The 19,073-nt window shown below is 48.6% G+C and overlaps 1 protein-coding gene across 1 annotated transcript in view; it reads right to left on the bottom strand.

The window, feature by feature from the left end:
* TG (thyroglobulin) overlaps nucleotides 1-15,622 on the bottom strand; it is a 238,068-nt gene extending 222,446 nt beyond the window's left edge. The window contains exons 1-8 of the mRNA XM_004373014.2: nucleotides 15,556-15,622; nucleotides 14,405-14,513; nucleotides 12,744-12,841; nucleotides 10,943-11,146; nucleotides 9,481-9,640; nucleotides 2,353-2,459; nucleotides 1,527-1,670; nucleotides 1,140-1,325 (exon numbers count right to left, since the gene is read on the bottom strand). Of these exons, the coding sequence (XP_004373071.1) occupies nucleotides 1,140-1,325; nucleotides 1,527-1,670; nucleotides 2,353-2,459; nucleotides 9,481-9,640; nucleotides 10,943-11,146; nucleotides 12,744-12,841; nucleotides 14,405-14,513; nucleotides 15,556-15,622 (1,075 nt within the window). The remainder of the gene's footprint in view (nucleotides 1-1,139; nucleotides 1,326-1,526; nucleotides 1,671-2,352; nucleotides 2,460-9,480; nucleotides 9,641-10,942; nucleotides 11,147-12,743; nucleotides 12,842-14,404; nucleotides 14,514-15,555) is intronic.
* Nucleotides 15,623-19,073: the final 3,451 nt, after the last annotated feature.

Below are 19,073 nucleotides of genomic sequence, written 5' to 3'. Positions count from 1 at the left end.
CCCCCAGACTAATGCTCCTTTGAATTATGGTGTTGGCAAAGAATATTGAATATACCATGGACTGCCGGAAGAATGAACAAATCTGTCTAAGAAGAAGTACAGCCAGAATGCTCCTTAGAAGCAAGGATGGAGAGACTTCATCTTGCTTACATGTTATCAGGGGGAACCAGTCCCTGGCGAAGGACATCATGCTTGGTAAAGCAGAGGGTCAGCAAAAAAGAGAAAGATCCTCAAAGAGATGGATTGACACAGTGGCTGCAACAAATGGGCTCAAACAGCAATGATTGTGAGGATGGCAGAGGACCTGGCAGTGTTTCATTCAGTTGTACATAGGGTCACTGTGAGTCGGAACTGACTTGATGGCACCTAACAACAACAACAACATTGCTCCTTTCAATCTCTCCTCCAACATTCTGAGGTGATCTTTCTTACACACAAAACCCATCATGGCACTCTCCTGCTTAACCTCTCAACATCCACGCCTGATCTCCAGGATGAAGCCCCCAAGCCTTTGTTATGATATGCAAGATCTCATTGTCTCACTCCTACCTTTCCCCTCAGTCATAATTTCCACAGCACAATCCTGATCATACTCCAGCAACTTTTTTTTCCTTTCCTATCCTTGTTGCAGATCAGAGTGACCATTAACACACCGACGAGTATAATTTGTCTTTATAATTTGTTTGTCCTGCTCTAGAGGGAACATTTTTTCTTACCTTCCTCCTTCAACAAACATCTTATTTTAGATGGCTCTGGTCTAGTGTCCGCTCTTCCATGAAGCCTTCCTAAATGCCTCTTCCTCACACAGGCTGTAGGATAGAATGAACCCCTCCTTGCTTTACTTGCCTGTACCCCCTTTTCTCATAGCTGCAAACTTCCATTCTCTTTTCTTTTTCTTCACCTCCCTGCAGTATTCTGAGCTCCTGAAGAGGCAACTATGTCTGACACAGGACGAGAAACATGTTGGAAGTGAATGATGATCAACTGGGGTTCAATCATGTTGAGCTGAAGGCCTGTGGTACACACTCAGGGGGCAGTTGAGTTAATGGGTTAGGAGTTCTGGAGAAGTTGGTCTGGAGAAACAGTTAAGGTAACATGACCTGACAAGACCCAAGAGGAAGTGCTTGAGAGGAACCCACCACAAGATGGCAGCCCCCCTTGCTGCCGCGTCCCTTGGATCTCCTTTCCTCGGGCGTCCACACACCAGCATGGCCCTTCTCTCTGGCACTGCACTGGCTGGTAGTCCCCATTTCGGCTGCAGGTCGGAACATAGGGGTGGCCAAAGCTGGTTGCTGTAAACTGCTCCACTTCACATTTTGTGGGGCCTACGATAAATCCAGGCAGTCAAGAAGACAGTGAGTAAACAACGCTTGATGAGTTTACAGCATGTGTTGCTGTTTGCTGTTAACATTCTTCAAAATCCCTTTGCTTTCGTTGGGACAGCCACAGAGGCTGTGGTGACTTTAAGACCCAAGTGGTTTCCTTCTAGCAGAAACAAGCACATCTGCCATCGGCTTCCTACTTACATCGGAATCTGCCAGAGATGACTAATTGGACGGCTAGGAACCGTCTCTGCAATATCCGGTACAGGGTGGTTTCAGAGAAGGTGGAAGCAAGGTCCAGACCCGCAAAAATGGTGTCGTAAATCTCATCCAGTAACAGCTCCAAACCTGAGCAAACACAGCAGGTGTTTCAAGGGGTGGGTTCATTCTGAAAAGGAAGTCCTGACTTTGCTAGGCAAAAAGCTAGTACAAGGGACAGAGCTGTCACCGGCATCATTGTGCAGCGTGTCTTAATACTTCAATTGTTTCCAAAGTCAGGGCTGCTTGGTACGACTGGGCAGGTTGTTCACAGCTCAAAGGAGCACTTCTGAGAGGGTGAAATCAAAAACCAAAGCCAAAACCCATTGCCGTCAAGTCGATTCCGACTCAGCTCTGTAGGACAGAGTAGAACTGCCCCATAGGGTTTCCAAGGAGCACCTGGTGGACTCAAACTGCTGACCTTTTGGTTAGAAGCTGTAGCTCTTAACCACTATGCCATCAGGGTTTCCATGAGAGAGTGAGAGGAGGTTGAAATCCATCCTGTGCTCCACTCACCAAGCTATGCAACCTAGCTCAGAGCTGCATCTGCCCAGAAAGGGGAGCCATTTTCCCCAGTGCACAAAGGCACCATATGGGCTGGCAGCAATTGCCTTCAAAGTTTCACAGATGGAAGCTTGCTAAGGCCATGTCTGACATGGGAGCCTGACAGGGAGCAGGCTGACATCGCTAGTTCTGCTTTAGGGGTAGTGAGATTGAGACTTTCACTCCCAGTGAACCCCACTCCCGCCCAGATGACCTCAGCTGCACTTACCCGTCTCAGCCAGTTCCCGCCCTTGACTATCGGCACAGTGACAATACCCAGACACCTTGGGGAACCTGCTCTGAAAGGTCCTGAAGGTCATGAATGCGTCTGGAAACCTAAGAGAGAATTCGATTATGGTCACCGCTTCACCACAGGCAAGTTGCCACAGCTCTTCCTGTAGAAATAAATAAATGCAGCCAAGTCCCCATCTGGGGAGAGGAATGTCTGCTTTTGTGTCTCATTCCATTTGCTCTATGCTTCCTACAGTAAATGAATTTCTTTTCTAAATTGGTTTTAGCTGGCCAGAGCTAGGCTGGTCCTTATAAAAATAAGGCTGTGCTTAGCTGCCACCTCCTAATTAGCTGTTTCCCTCACCTGGGGTATGTGAACAATTTATGCCCATGTGTGTGTCTCAGGATCAGGCTGAAACAGACAATAATAAACTCCCTACTAACTGGCTCCTTTACTAGAACATAACTCTAGAGACTAAAGGCCAAGTTTGCTTTACAAACATATGGTACATCGTATATGATCTCATTTGGGGAGATCAAATGACTTCAAGGCCCTGTAAAACTTTTCAAGAGCTTGAAAGGAAGCCAGATTCTACCCTAGGAAATCCTTAGGACAGAAGGACACTTCACAGTTCCACAGCTGAAAAAGCACACATTCTCTACAACTTCACAGATAAGGACTATGCCTTCCTTTCCATACACTGAGGGAAAGTATGTCTCATCCTGGCTGACGTGGCAATTGCTATAGGAGCTAATTGGCTGGGCTCCCCATCTTGGAAGTAATAGGAAGCTAAGGGGACATAAAGCTGTAGTGAGGAGTTCTTCCCACTTGCGGTGACGCAAGAAGCAGAGAGAAATTTTTCATCGGTATACACCACGGAGAAATTTGTTTTCGTGCTCTATACAGCTGCTCCGTGAGTTCCAAGCAGAATGTATTTCCACCTTTGTCCGGAGATACAGCCCCAAACAGTAAGTCAGCAGAAGCAGCAGAGAACTGCACAAACAGGCCTGTTGTCGTACAGTCTCTTCTAGTAAAATACTGAAAACAACCTTAGTGTCAATGACGGGAATATTAAAAAGAAAATTGTAGTAAAGCCTCTTTAATGTAATACTTATAAAACTCTGGCCAAAAAAGAATATGCGTAACATTTATATAATACGAAATGGCATGAACACGTACTGCAATGGCTACTATGTAAATGAGCCCGTCTCTGAAGGCAATACCCCTAATAACTCCAGAGCCTGAGCAGGGCCGTGTAGTAAGTATTGCTTAATTTGAATGGAATGAATATGCAAGACAAAGCTATGAAAACACCATAGGATTAGGACTAAGTGGGGTTTTTTGCAAGTCTTGGTCTATTATTGGGTGTACGTGTGTTAAATTAAAAAAATGTTACAGCAAGTGAGTTCTATAATAGAAACTAAAAATTCACTTCACCTAGTTGCTGCTAATAGCGTGCGGTGCAATGGATGGCTTTTATAGGGCTTTTCTCCCACCAAATGACTGGGTGGGTTATGCAAATAAAGAGCTTGGACAGCTTGCTAATAATGCAAATAAGGTACCTGGCTCTCTTGTGGGGGTGGGGCCATGCAAATAAGGTATATGGAACCCTAATGAGGGGATTGGTCAGTTTTGCTATCCTGCTAGGCTTAAAATGAGCCATCCCAGAAGCGGAAAGGGGGGCCTCACTACCACCAAGAAGAGTCAGGAATGGAGAGCTTCCTTTGGACCCATGGTCCCTGCACCGAGAACCTCCTAGACCCAGGAGACAGAGAGAGCTCTAACACCGGAGATAGTGCTAGATGGCAAGAAGCAGTGGCAGAGAAATGGCAGGAGAACCAGAAGACCAGCAAAAGACAGTGCAGTGGGCTTCCTGACCCACGGAGCAAGGTGGGCTTCCCAGCCACAGAGCAAGGAAGCTACAGTAGGGGAGCCGACACATGGAGCAAGAGAGCTGAGCACCTTCAGGGAGGAGGCTCGCTGGTGGATGGGGTGCCTCTGGGCACTTGGTGGAGCTAAAGAGTTTGTAACACTTGTCCAAACAGGGACTGAGGGGCTGAGGGGCTGAGGGGCCGCGGGGCCAAGGGGCTGAGGGGCTGAGGGGCCAAGGGGCTGAGGTGCAGAGAGATGCCTGCCTTCGGGCACGGCTGAGAAGCTGTCCTGCCGAAGAACTGTATCCTGAGTCATTTCTGATCCTTCTTCATCCCACTACCTCATGGCCAGAGTCCTATCTCTGGGTTTCCAGTCTTATAAACTCTCTAGTACTTGGGCTTACTAGTGCTTTCTGCATGGACCTGACTCTCAATATCCCCCCTTCCTGCATCTTGGATTTCACCTGGCTTCAGCTGGAGGGAGGGGTCCTCCCATCCTCCCAGGAAGACTACTCTAAGGCCAGCTACTGCCATCTGGACTCTAGGGCTGTCCTCCGCTCATCTCTGGAGCAGACCCCCCACACTGTCATCTTTAATCCCTCCTTGCCAATTCTGTTTGTAATGAGAAGAGCTAAAGGCCTGAAGGAGACAGAATTCCAATCCTGGCCTAGCCACATATGATTAGTGCTATTAGTTATTAATAATAAAAATAATAGCAGGTAACATTTATTGAACAATCATACACTATATCAAGCACCCTCTGTAATGTATCTAACACTCACAACCTTTTAAAAGTCTCCATCCCACAAACGGGAGAACTGGGATTCAGAGCGGCGATGTGATCGGTGTAAGATCACCCAGCCAAAACCAGAGGTCAAGGACCACATTTTCTGTCAATGACAACAGCTGACTGGATGATGAGCTTACCACTTAAATAGAGCCCTCAGACAGCCCTGCTCTTGAGACCTTTATGTATTATCTAGTTAGGAGAACTAGGGAAGCTCACTCTCCATCAAGACATGGCCTTTTAAAGTCACCAGCAAAATAGGTGTAGTTAGCAGTGACCTTCTTCAAGAGACAAAAGGACCTATTTCAAACGGGCAAACACTATAGCAACGTTCAAGTGCAAAGCATCACCCAGCACATTAGGAACCCACAGCAGGTTGGCAAATGAGCTGCCTATAGGCTTCCAGCCTCCCTGTGGCCCCATGGAAGGAAGTCAACTGCTTGCTCCGCTTCCCTGCTTGAATTTCCAAAAACAATTCCCTCAGAGTCAGTATTCCAAAACCAAATGTATGCTCTTTCCTTTCCAAACTCATCGTGTACCATCCCCCTAGAAACCAAGCCTAGGAGTCATCTTTGACGCTTCCTCTCCCTCACACTCCATATCTATTCCTTCACCAAGTTCTGTAGATTCTGCCTCCTAAATATTTCTCCAGCCCTGCCCATCCCTCCACTGTCCTCTCCGTCACCTAGTCTACTCCCAGCCAACATCACATCTCACCGGGGACTAGTGCCGTGACCGCTTACTAACAGTCACCTCCCGGCACCCATTCTGCTCTTTCTCCACTCCTAGCCACTCTCTTGCCAACCCCAGGGGTTGGCAAAGAATCCTGAATATATCATGGGCTACCAGAAGAACACACAAAGAAGTCTTAGAAGAAATGCAACCAGAATGCTCCTTAGAAGTGGGATGGAGAGACTTCAACCCGCTTACTTTGGACACATCATAGGAAAAGACCAGTCACTAGGAAAGGACCCCATGTTTGGTAGAAGGGAAATGAGGGAAACCCTCAGTGAGATGGATTGACCCAATAGCCACAACAACGGGCTCAAACATACCAACTATCATGAAGACACAGGATGGGGCAATATCGTATTGTGTTATACACAAGGTAACCATGAGTGGGAGCCAACTGGACAGCAGCTAACAACAACGAATCCACTCTTTTCAAAATACAATTCTGAGGGTTATTACGGTGCACTCTAAACCGCCCTCAGGTTTACAAATGACTGATGCAATACTGGGGACACACTTTTACTAAAAAGTCTTCACCGTTTATTACATTCAAATGTTACTGGGCGTTGCGTGTTTTATCTGGCGGTCCTATGTGCTGCTACTGAGAGACAAGTGTAGACTGCACATGGCCGCCTCAGCCTCCGTGGCTCCCAGTGGAGTCCCTGGGTCTGGGGCTGCCCAGGTCTGTGTATCAGAAAATGCCTGACTATGGCTAGGCTTCCAGTAACAACCACCTGACCCTTCCCATGCCCTTCCTAAACCAGAATTTGCTCTGAGACATTCTTACTTGCAAAAAAAAAGAAAGGATCCCATTTCGGGATGAAATTTTTTTGTTGGTTTTAAACAACGGATGCGTAGTCCAGGACCTTTGCGTTTAACTCCACTGCCCCCTGGTGGAAGTAGCTGTAATTGTTCCTCTACATGGCAGCCACCAGGCAGTTCCTGCGTGCATTCACCCAGTCAGTGAGCGTTGCTTGTAGGCCTATTGTGTGCAAGCTCTGTGCTGTGACTGGAGGGGACCTGAGATCTGAGGTAGTGTGGGATAGTAAAAGGAGCCAGAGACCTCTAGCACCCACTAGCGCCCACTCTAGCTCTGTCCATCTCACCGAAAGTTTCCCTCATTTTTGCTGACCCTCTATTTTACCAAACCACCCTAGTTACACTGCCTAGGGTGAGTTCCTTAACCTCTCTGTATTTCAGATTCCTCATTGTATAATGGAAACCATAATTATCAAGTTACTTTTGTAAATACCGAAGTAGGTAAAACCAAAAACCCAAACAAACCCTATGCTGTTGAGTTGATTCAGACTCACAGCGACCCCATAGGGTTTCCAAGGCTGTAAATCTCTATGGAACCAGACTGCCACATCTTTCTCCCCTGGAGCTGATGGTGGGTTCAAACCGCCGATCTTTCGGTGTGCAGTTAAGTGTCTTAACCTCTGCACCACCAGGCTCCTGAAATAGGTAGAAAGATCTAAAATTCCCCATAGATAGTAAGCACTCAGTTGAACTTGAACTGAGATCAGTTTAGTCTATGCACACTAGGTTATTTGGAAATTCCTGTGGGCCCATAGTCAGGCCATTCTCTAGACCTGGGGAGAAAAATCTAACCGAAGTTCTCTGAAATTGGGAGATATGTGAAAGTTGCCTACATTACTGGATCACAATTTTCCATTTTCTCAATGTTTTATAGATGAGGTCTCATCAGCTCTTCACCATGATCTGCCCAGCAGGGAGTTGTCCTCCATTTTACAGATGGGGAGACTGAGGCTCAGAGAGGGTGAGTAAGTCACTCAGGTCACCATGCCAAGCATGGCAGCATCAGAATGAGGGCTGCAGAGACAAATGCTACAGGGCCAGGCAGGTAAGACAAACGGGGGAGCGGGCAGGAGGATGGCAATAGGACACGCTGGGAACTGGACATGGAGGGGACGTATGCTCGGTCCAGAAAGGGCAGAGGCTGCTGAAGCCCCCCTCCTGATGCCGTGGAGAAGGTACACAGCCCACCCGCACCGCCCCCTGTTCTCAGGAAGTCAGGATTTTGTGTATTAGGTTGAACATATGAAATCGCTGATGTTCAACTATTTTTGGCCTACAAAAACGGAAATTCCGTAGTGTTCAACTTCATCAAATATCCCAGGTTTTAAAAAATGATGCAGTTTAAACCAAGCAGGTCCATGGGACAGTTTCGGCTCATAGGCTGCTAGTCTATGACCCCCTCCCGACACCACCCAGGAGAATTTCCTTTCTCACTGAGGAAAAGACACTGGCTGTTTTGGAAGTCAGCCACCCAAAGGCTCAGGTTATCCCAGAGAACTCACATCAGTCTTCATTTTTACTCAGAACCTTTCAGTTATAGCTCAGGTCTGGGTGTGTTCTTTAAAACAGTCAGGTTAGCCATTTGACTAACTAGAAACTACCTGGTTATTTGGCTGAGTGCTATAATGCATCTCCCTTTTTTATATTTATGATTTCAATCTTTTCAATTACTTATAAGTGTACATAATTTATGAAATAGATAAATATGATTCTCCTTCCAGAATGTCCACTTTTCTGTAAATTCTTTCCATTGTTGACAGCTGGGCAACATATTCAATAATTTGCTTTTCTATTTCACCCAACTTTTGTGGTTGTTTGCCCCAGATGTATTATTTAATATATCTAGTCTACCATATTTCCACAAATAAAAGTCTGCTCTACATGTGTCTTATAGTCAAATATTGCTTGGACTCTTTTTGATTCAATGAATAAATCTCTGTCATTTGAAAATATATATATATATATATATACGATTCTATCCACACTTTTTATAAGCAACCAGTTCCTGTCGAGTCAACTCCAACTCATACCAACCCCCACATGTGTCAGAGTAGACCTGTACTCCATAAGGTTTTCAATGCTTGATTTTTCAAAAGCAGATTGCCAAGCCTTTCTTCCAAGGCATCTCTGAGTGCACTCGAACCTCCAACCCCTGGTTAGCAGCTGAGCGCATTAACCATTTGCACTACCCAGGGACTTCTTTTCTGCTTATTCCCCTCCTCCCCTGCTCCTGCTTCTCCATAGGCCGTGCTAGCCAAGGTAACCCATGCATCCTTTATATACGTACATATGACAATCTGATTCTGTTTGTGTCTACAGAGGAACAACTGAGTGCCGTGACTAGTACAGATGAGCCATACGTGCATATATAATGGATCTGGTTTGCTTGTTCATTTATAAAAAATAGAATCGTATCATCTTATCTGTAGCTTGTGTTTTGTACCGTATTACCAAAATATATTGTGGAATTCTCTCCAAGTCAACTGCTCTACCTCTAATGCACTCTTTTAATGGCTGTATAAATATTCATGGTGGATACTTATTTATTCAGCCATCCACCTTGTGAAGATCAGTCACTTGGTTCCCAGTTTTTTGCTACAATGAACAAGAACAGAGTAGACGTGCTGGGACATATGTCTTCTCTGTCTGCTGCTTTAATGGCTGGGATGGCTGGGTCAGGTGGACATAGGTGTTTAATTTTAATAGCAGTTGCCAGTTGCTCTGTTAAAGGTGCTATAGCACTTCAGATGCCCATCAGCGGCATAGGAGAGTAAGGGTCTTCTGCTTCTTCAGAGGCCATGTGTCTCACACGTTGAAGCCCCCAGCGCCCCTTGTGAGCAGGGGCTTTGGCAGGAGACACGAAGGACAGAGGGCCCAGCAGTGGGCAAACCCCAGAGGCTGGCCGGCTCCGCTTACCTGTTGTAGCTCTGGATCAGATCGAAAATCATCATGTCTGTGGTGTTGACAAACTTGCATTGGACGGGCATGAACTCTCCCTCTGCAGTACACTGCGGGGGCGACTTGTCCCCCACCCCATGGAGAATGCGGCGGTTTCTTATCTCACAGCTCCTTGGACCTAAACATTTTCGAGGAGAAAGTCCTGAATTCTTATGTCGGAGTGGGTGCCTATTCTACAATCAAGGTGCATATACACATACTACATCTGTGACAGGTAAAGACTCACATGGTGACTGAGTCTGCAGCGGGAAGCTTGCAAACGCCCGCTGAAATCCTACTTACCCTTCTAACGATCAGCTAATGAGTACTGATTATCTACCGTATGGAAATATAAGAAGTAATAAAACCATTCAAAACACTTTCATTTTCAAACAATTTGGCAGTTCTTCAAAAAGTTAAATATAGAACTACCACGTTGGTATGTTGTTAGGTACCGTCAAGTTACTTCCGACTCATAGCGACCCCATGTACAACAGAACAAAACACTGCCCCGTCCTGCGCCATCCTCACAATCGTTTTTATGCCTGAGCCCATTGTTGCAGCCACTGGGTCAATCCATCTTGTTGAGGGTCTTCCTCTTTTTCGCTGACCCTCTACTTTACCAGGCATGATGTCCTTCTCCAGGGACTGGTCCCTTCTATAACATCTCCAAAATACATGAGACGAAGTCTCGCTATCCTTGCTTCTAAGGAGCATTCTGGCTGTACTAGCTATACTTCTTCCAAGATACAGAACTACCATATGACCCAGCAATTCCATTCCTAGGTATATAGCCAAGAGACTTGAAATCAGGGACTCAAACAGATACATTTGAACATTGGCTCATTGCAACATTATTCACAATGGCCAAATGGTGGGAACAGCCCAAGTGTCCGACAACAGATGAATGGATAAACAAATTGTGTTATATTCATCCAATGGAATATTATTCAGAAATGAAATTCTGATATATGAACTTTGAAAACTTTATACTGAGTGAAATAAGTCAGACACAAGGGGACAAATATTGTATGTTTCCACTTATATGAAATATCTAGGATAAGCAAATGCATAGAGAAACCATTTATTAGTGGTTACCAAGGGCAGAGGGAGGGGGCATGGGGAGTTACTGCTGAAGGCGCGCTGAGTTTCTGTTTCGGGTGATGAAAACCTTTTGGAAATAGGTAGTGGGGATGGTAGCACAACATGGTAAATATAATTAATGCCACCAAATTGTACATTTACAGAGGTTAAAATGGCAAAAAAAAAAAAAATTAAATATATTTTACCACAATAAAATTATTTTTAAAAAAGCTTTCGTTTTCTCTATTGAGGGACAGGTGCTCTGCCTTTCGTCAGGGAGGCCTGGAAGCTCCAGCTTTTGGGGTTGAGATCTGCACACCTCCCTTCCCCTCGGGGCGTGGAGCTCAGCGACACTTACAGCGTGTTGGCCTGCCTCGCTGGCGGGTGCCGTACACCTCCATGCCCTCGGCATCCACACACCAGCACTGCAGCTGCCACACGTCACACTGGACGGGCGCGTAACCCCCCGAATCTTGACACTGGGGCAGGTAGGATGTGGCTGTGCTGTTAAGGTAGCCGCTCACCAAGATTTGCTGCTTCTGCAGCTGACAAAATGACTGACCTAGGGTGCAAGGAGAAGACTTAGAGGGAAACTTCAAGGGGTCTCAGTGCCTGGAGAACTCAGGATCCCTCCCTAGAGGAACACAGCTGAGAGAAATGGCCCGCCGGGGTCCCCACAGGGAGCTGCAGAGGGCGGGGGCTAGCGTGCAAACCATCCAGCTTCCTTCCAGCTCCCATGTGGATGGAGTCAGAGCAGGCACCTCTCAGAAGTGCTGCCTCATCAACCGGGCATCCCGAGCCATGGCCGTGCAGAGGAGAGACGTGGATGGAGCTCAGGCGTAGGGGTGCGCTGGGGTTGTGTGGATCGGAGTTTCTCCACATGGTTGTACGCACAGGGTGAAACCCTGTAACGCTCTGGGCCTCACTTTCCTTATCTATAAAGTTGAAATAAAACTGCCTCCTGCTGGGTGTCTGAGGATTTGTGACTCACCCAAAAAGAAAAAAGAAAAAAACACCAAACCCATTGCCATTGAGTCAATTCCAACTCATGGCAAGCCCATGTGTTACAGAGTAGAACTCAGCTCCATAGGGTTTTCTTGGCTGTAAACTTTATGGAAACAGATCACCAGGCCTTTCTTCCATGGCACTGCTAGGTGGGTCCGAGCAACCAACCTTTCAACTGGCAGCTGATCAAAAGCCATTTGTGCCACCCAGGAACCCTGGTCTTCTACCCATTGCCTTTGAGTTGATTCCTACTCATAGCAGCCCTATATGAGTGGTCTTCTACATGTGCTTAAACCCTCCCAATAACCCCAGGAGGCAGATCTGACCCTCATGATACAGATGAGGGACTGTAGTTGAGAGAGGGTGTGTGACGTGCTGAGTTCATTCATCTGGAGAGCGTTAGGAGCCAGCCCGGCCCCAGGCCAGCCATGATGGTCGCATAGATCTGGCTCAGGGTCCAGGCCACAGCTTTTAGCCATTAAACAATAGTTTTGTTTTTAGGTCCAATATCGCCATTATAAGGTGATCAGCTTAAACTGACCTTTGTTTCAGGACTGACTGTGACATGCTTTAAATGGGAGCTGTGTTTCTTTGACTACTCAAAACACATTGCTGTTGAGCCAATTCCAACTCATAGTGACCCTATAGGAAAGAGTAGAACTGCCCCATAAGCTTTCCAAGGAGTAGCTGGTGGATTCCAACTGCCAACCTTTAAGTTAGCAGCCAAGATCCTAACCACTGTGCCTACTCAAGGGAATACTGTTTTAACTGGACAGTTATCACCCAAGTCACCTCCGGCCACAGGTAAGAAAACACCACGTTCACAGGGCTGCTTGCTAGTTTCTGGGACAGTGGGGCTTTTTCTCAGCACCAAGCACAGTGCCTGGCCCCTGGAAGCACTCAACAGCTCTTTGCTGAACAAAGGGATTGTTTGTCTTGTTTGATGTCACAGTGGTCCTGCGGGAATCAGGGCCCTGCGTGCAGGGAAGGTTCTCCCTCAAAGAGGAGGAGCCGCCCAGAGGGGAAATTTGCCAGGTTACAAGCTCCTAGCCCAGTGCTCCTCCCAGGAAATGGCCTTGCCTTGCAAGGTCCCTCCTATCCCATCGTAATACCCTCCATGCCTCCCACACCCCATTATCCCGGTCCACACTTACAAGACACCAGCCGCCCAGGCTGCCTGCTGCCCGGCACCTCCCTGCCGTCGGCATCCACGCACCAACAGGCCCGGCCGTCCTTCCTGCACTGAACAGCCCTAAGGGCGGAAGACATACCAGGTGGGACACTGTTAGCTGCTCCCCAGCCACAAGCTGAGTCCAACCTGAGTCGTCGTCTGTCCGCTCCTTCGAGCTTTGATTCACTTCAGTTAGACAGGAGAGATCCCCGTGGGTTGGGGTGGCGATTTAGGAGAGGAAAACACCCTTCTCCCGCCTTGGTGCGCCAGGGCTGGTGGATGTGCGAGTGCCCCTGTGTTTAGGAGCCTGTGGAGGGGAGAGGCCGTGCTCTCACCCATGCGCAAGGGGTGATGGAAGACCTCAGGAGCTCAGGGCCCCGGGGAGACCCGGGCTTTAGTTTCACAGGGAGCACTCGGGTGGGGTCAGACCAGCATGGAGGATGATGGTTAAATGGAACCCTCGGAATGATCAGGAGTTATCCTGGGGGGTGGGGGATGGCGGGGGGAAGAAGAGGGATTGAAAAGAAGGAAAAAGATGCTCCAGGTAAAGAGAGCAGCATTTACAAAGCCCCCTGAGGAGGAATGGGGCAAGTCTGAAACTGCAAGTGGCTGGAACCACACAGGTGCAGGAAAAAAAAAAAAAAATTAAACCCGTTGCTGTCGAGTGGATTCCAACTCACAGCGACCCTGTAGGGCAGAGTCGAACTGCCCCATAGGGTTTCCAAGGAGTGGCTGGTGGATTTGAACTGCCAACCTTTTTTAATTAGTAGAGAGGTACATAAATAAGGCTGGCAAAGGTGCAAGATCCCCTTAACTCCTTCCTTGCCACGCCGTAATTCCCAGAGAGCCCCTGGGGCTGAGCTGGAAGTATCTCTTCGCCCTTGGGAGGATGTAAGGCTTTTGTGAGGCACCTGAATTGTGCAGATAGGATGGTGTAGGTTCGGAAAGCAACGTTTCCCAGAGCACTGTTGTCAGCCAGGGAATCACATCTCTTGTTAATACAGGGCGTTCCCCTGAGACCACGTGGGACGTGTAAACTGCATGCACATCACAAGGATTGTCTATTCCACAGGGGCATTGTTTAGTTATCACCCTACTCTGCACAGAGGACGCCCCAGGACCCAAGTTTGTGTTAGGGTGGCTGGAAAATCCCTTTAGAGGGGGCTTGTCTATCCAGGAGGGGGCTGCAGGGTGGCCCAGACAGGGGGACTGGACTGGGCGGAGGCAACCACCGACCTGAAAGTCAGCCACCTCCACTTCCTTCCCCCTGTGACTTTTTCAGAGGATGCTAGGAGGAGGGGATGCCCAAAGTATAACTCATTTGCTCACCCCACTCCCTTTTTAAAAGGAGTTATGGTCAAAGCTTTGGTAGGGAAAGAAGTGCTATCTCTGGTCCAGACTAGGAAGAACCTGGGGGTGAGGGGCTCCCTCCCAGATGTATCAGTTGCTCATTGCAGTGTTCATTAGCCTCAGGGATCGAGAGGCAGCACCCTCCAAATGACAGTGGCACCTTCTAAATAACAGTGACCCCCACATCGTGTACCCAAGGAGACAGACGCGCATAGTGAGGACGCAGGGGAAGGAATGAGACAGTCTTTAAGGGCTGAGGACCCTGAGCCCCCACAGCTCTGGAATAAGCCTTACTGGAAACTGCCATCTTCAGAGCACTGGGGAACATAGTCTTCTCGCTTCAGAAAAGCCCTTTCCCGCTGCAATTCGCACGGACGGAGGGGCTGCATGTCCACCTGGTATTCTGCAAGAAGGGAAGCAGTTCGTCAGCGAAGAAGGTGGACTGGGTTTTTTCCATCACAGGGATGGCGCTCCTGAAGCACAGATGCTGTTTGGTTGTTTGTTTTGTCTTCCCAGCCTCGTCATCTTTAGCTATTACATTGCAACTTGCAGTTCTGCACCTATGCCCACTTTTCCAAGTGTGTACATTAGCATAGTTCATCCTCAGAACTACTCTGAGAGGTGAGACCTCCATTCTAGCCACGTAGCACTAAGACTCAGGCAGGGAAATCACTTGCCGAGGGATACAGAGCTGGGAAGTGAGGGATTTGAAGCAAACCCTCCGACTCCACATTCCCCCAGGCTGCTGGGTTAGGTTCCCCAGGTTCGGGAAGTGGTTTTGCATTTATCAAGGTTCTCCGTGCAGACAAAGCCTCTCTCTGACGCAGAGCTGGAATAGCAATTCATTAGTAACTCATGTGGGTCTTATTTTCCATTCAGAATGTGCGTAATATGCACAGTCTTACTCAGAAATCGCAACCGTTTCTTGCTTTTCCAATGAGGAAACCAGGGTTTGAACTTTGCCCAAAGTCACAGGGTTTCTAAGGGGCTGAGCCAGGGCTAGAACCTAGATCCCTTTACTCCACAAGTAAATTTATTTTTCTGCCACTGCTGGCTACCTCTCAAATCCCTCACGTGGCTGACCCAGGCCTTGGGGTAGATAAGGAGATAAAAAACCAATGTCAGTGTCCAAGGTTTGCTAAAAGGGCAGTTGTTGGGGGGAAGGAGTGGGTAGAGTGACTAGAATTGAATTAGGAAGATCCGGTTTCCCATCTCAGCTCCGCCAACCACTAGTTCTGTGACCTCAGGCAATTCAGTTCACCCCTCTGAACCTCTGTCTCTTCTTCCGAAAAGGAAAAAAAAAAAACTGACCTCCAAGCATTGTGGGGATAAAATGAGGTCACAATGTTCAAAGGCCTAGGACAGAGCCCAGCAGACTTAGGAAACCCGTGCCTGAGCCCTCCCTCCCCGGCACTCCTCCCCATGGCCTCGGGCTCAGAACTCACCGAAGATGTTGGCCCACGCTGAGCTGGCTGAACCCAGCAGCCCAAAGACCCACAGGACCAGGGCCATTTTTCTGGCCCCTTCTGGGATGAAGGGGTAAAAGCCACTGCCCACTGGAGCCCTCTGGTCAGGGAGCCTTTATAAGGCTACTGCTGGCAAGGACTCTCCCTCCGGCGGCGCTGCCAGGAATGCGGGGACCCCTCTGTTTTCTTTGCTGGTCATGAGAAGCACTCTCCACCTGCGTCCACCCCTCCAAGGACACTTGTGCGACCAGTGGGGCACGAGAAACTTGTCCAGGCTATGGGGAGCCGCCTCGGGCAGGGTCGCTTGGAAAACCATCTTCATGGGCGACAGCAAAAGCTCTGCGGCCTTATGGGCAACAGGCTCAGATCCAGCATGGGGGAAAAGCAATCCCTTCCTTCATTTGTTCATTCCTCCCTCCCTTCTTTCTTTCTTTCCTTTTTCCCTCCCTCTCTTCTTTCCTCCTTCCCTCCCTCCTTCCTTCCTCTCTCCCTCCTCCATCTCTCTCTCCTTCTTTCCTTACTCTCTCCCTCCTTCCTTCCCTTCGTTCTTTCCTTTTCCCTTCCCTCCTTCCTTTTCCCCCTTCCTCCCTCCCTCCTTTCTCTTTCCCTTGCTCCCCTTTTTCAGGGTACTTCTGGCAGCCAGCACAGGGCTCTGTAGAATATGCAATACATCCAAGATGGCTGGGAAATCCCTCAGCCAGCGCCCCCAGCCTCCAGAGCTGCTACCACTCATTCTAAATTAGACTCCTCATCCCCTCCCCGGGCTCCTGGCTGTCAGCTCCCTGAGCTTTACATACCTTCCAGGTCTTATCACAACCTAACATTATCTCGCCTAATCACTGACTTCATTGTCTGTCTACCCCATTGGAATATGGGCTCCATGAGGTGCCGAGATTTTTGTCTGAGTCCCCTCTTGTCTCTGGGTCCTAGGACAGAGCCTGGAACATGAACAGCCTATAACAAACATGGCTGAGTGAACGAATGAATGAGTGGTATAGTAGCTAAGAGCTTGGACACTGAATACAGACTGCCTCCATCAAATGCTGGTCCTCGATAAACACTGGCTAACCATGTGAACTTGACAAGACATTTAACCTCCTGCCCCTCAGTCACCTCGTTTTTAAAACAGGGGTAATTACAGACCCTATATAATAGAATTGCTGTGAATATTAGAAGAGTTAAAGCGTGTGAAGTGCTTAAAACAGTGTTCGCAGGACAGGAAGTGTTGGCTACTATCATTGTTACTATGTTCATGAGACAAACTATGGAACGTGAAACTCAACAGTCATTTTAACACGCAGGTGCGGGGCAAGAAACTCTGCCCTGCACATCTCCTGGGAAATCACGTACGCCCAGGCGCCACACCTGTCCCTCTCCCTCTCTTCTCTCTTCTCTCTCTCTCACCATCTTCATCTCTCTATCTCTGTCTCTCTCTCTTCTCTGTATTTCTATCTCCAGCTTCATCTCTCTGTACCTCTATTTCTGTCTCTCTACCTCTCTCTGTCTCTTTACCTCTCTCTATCCCTGTCTCTCTCTCTGTTTCTATCTCCATCTCTCTCTCTCTCTCTCCATCTCCGTCTCCATCTCTCTCTCCAGCCAGATTTCTCCATTAAGCTTCAGATTCACTCATCCAGCCACCTGCTGGACATCTCTGCCCGGATGCTTCACAAACGAGAAAGCAGCTACCTTCAATTCACGGTGCCTCGGTGTGTGTCAGAGAAGAACTGCGCTCCATGGGGTTTGCAAGGCCGTGACCTTTCAGAAGCAAATTGCCAGGTCTTTCTTTTAAGACACCTCTGGGTAGGTTAGAACCACCAATCTTTCAGTTAGCAGTCAACCGCTTAACTGTCTGCGCCTCCCAGGAATCTTGGATTCTCCACAGACATTTCAAACTCAGCAAGTCACACACTGAACTCTCAACACTTCTTCTAACACTGTACCTTCCCGTGCCTTTGCTGCCTCTGTGATTGCAAACCCCACTGAGATTCTAAACACCTTCTCCTCACGTCTAATCAGCTCCAAACCCTAGAGGGTTACCCCTCATTCACGTTCCACCGTTCCTCTCCACAATTGTCCCCACTGCCAGCCTTCCTTCAGGCCCTTGCTGCCTCTTGACGAGCCGGCCAGAACCTGTTGTCATCAAGTCGATTCCAACTCATAGCAACCCTATAGGACAGAGTAGAACTGCCCCATAGGGTTTCCAAGGTTGTAATCCACTGAAGCTGACTGCCACATCCTTCTCCTGCAGAGCGGCTGGTTAGCATCTGAAACCACCTCCTAACTGGCCTTTCCACCTCATCCCTGATCCTCTCTGAGGCTTCTTCTCCAGATGAGGGGCAAAGCCTCGTCAAATGCACCATGCGGTAATGATGGAGACTCACTCCACAGGTGACCAGCAGGAGGCATCTTGGGGAGTCTCGGGGAGTGATGGAGGGGAAAGGAGAAACCAGAGTTCCATGTCAGGCAAAGTGACTGGAGAGACGGTGTTGACATCTACTGGGAAAAGAAATGCAAGAGGAAGAGCTCCCCTGCCCACCCTCTTCCACCCCAGCTGCCCAGGCCAAGTTACACCCACACTGTGTAGGCCCAGGTGCATCCTTTCCCTACAACTATATAATAAGCATGGAGCCCTGGTGTCGCAGTGGTTAAGAGCTCGTCTGCTAACCAAAAGGACGGCAGTTGGAATCTACCAGCTGATCCTTGGAAACACTATGGGGCAGTTCTATCCTGTCCTATATGGTTGCTATGAGTCAGAATTGACTTGACAGCAACGGGTTTGATCTGTTGTTGTTGTTATTGTTATTTAATAAGCATAGGGTCAAGCAGTCCGGTCCTGCTTTTCCATTTCCATGTATTCTAAAGCAGATGAGTCTTATAAAAATTTAGAACAGAGTTGGAACAGGAACCCCATACCATGCTTTTCCTCACCCTGGAACGACTGCATCAAGCTTGCGTGGCTGGCCCTGTGCTGATTCATGCTCGCTGGCCTGGGCCCTGGGATGTGCAGTGGGGAATCAACACATCCAGGCCCACGCCAGGCCTGTCTCTGCTCCACTGGGTTTGGTGCTTTAGGGACTATGGACTTGGCTGTGAGCAGGCCAGGATGCCCTGAATGAAGGGTGCTCTGGGGGAGTGAAGGGCAGCCGTGAGCTCACTCCACTTCAGTCCGCCCCTGGAGCAGGTGACGTCAGCAGTTAGTGAGAGCACTCAGTGGGCCAGAACTTCCTTCAGAATCAACACTTGGAGCCAGTCTGGGTTGAGCTTGCCCACGTGCCCCAGAAGGAGAGGTGCTTCTCTCCACCCAAGCAACAGAGCAGTGAACCCAAAGAGAACCAAACCAAGGCACTGCCTCCTCACCGTGAAAATCTCCCTCTCAGAGTGACTCAGTCATTTTTCCCTGCTCTGGCCTCAGCTCCACTGAGCTCCCTGAGCATGCAGGCTCCACTGGCCTCAGCTCCACTGAGCTCCCTGAGCATGCAGGCTCCACTGGCCTCAGC

This window comes from Trichechus manatus, unplaced genomic scaffold, assembly GCF_000243295.1.
Source record: "Trichechus manatus latirostris isolate Lorelei unplaced genomic scaffold, TriManLat1.0 scaffold00022, whole genome shotgun sequence".
NCBI lineage: Eukaryota > Metazoa > Chordata > Mammalia > Sirenia > Trichechidae > Trichechus > Trichechus manatus.
This window is presented reverse-complemented; position numbering and strand designations above follow the sequence as displayed.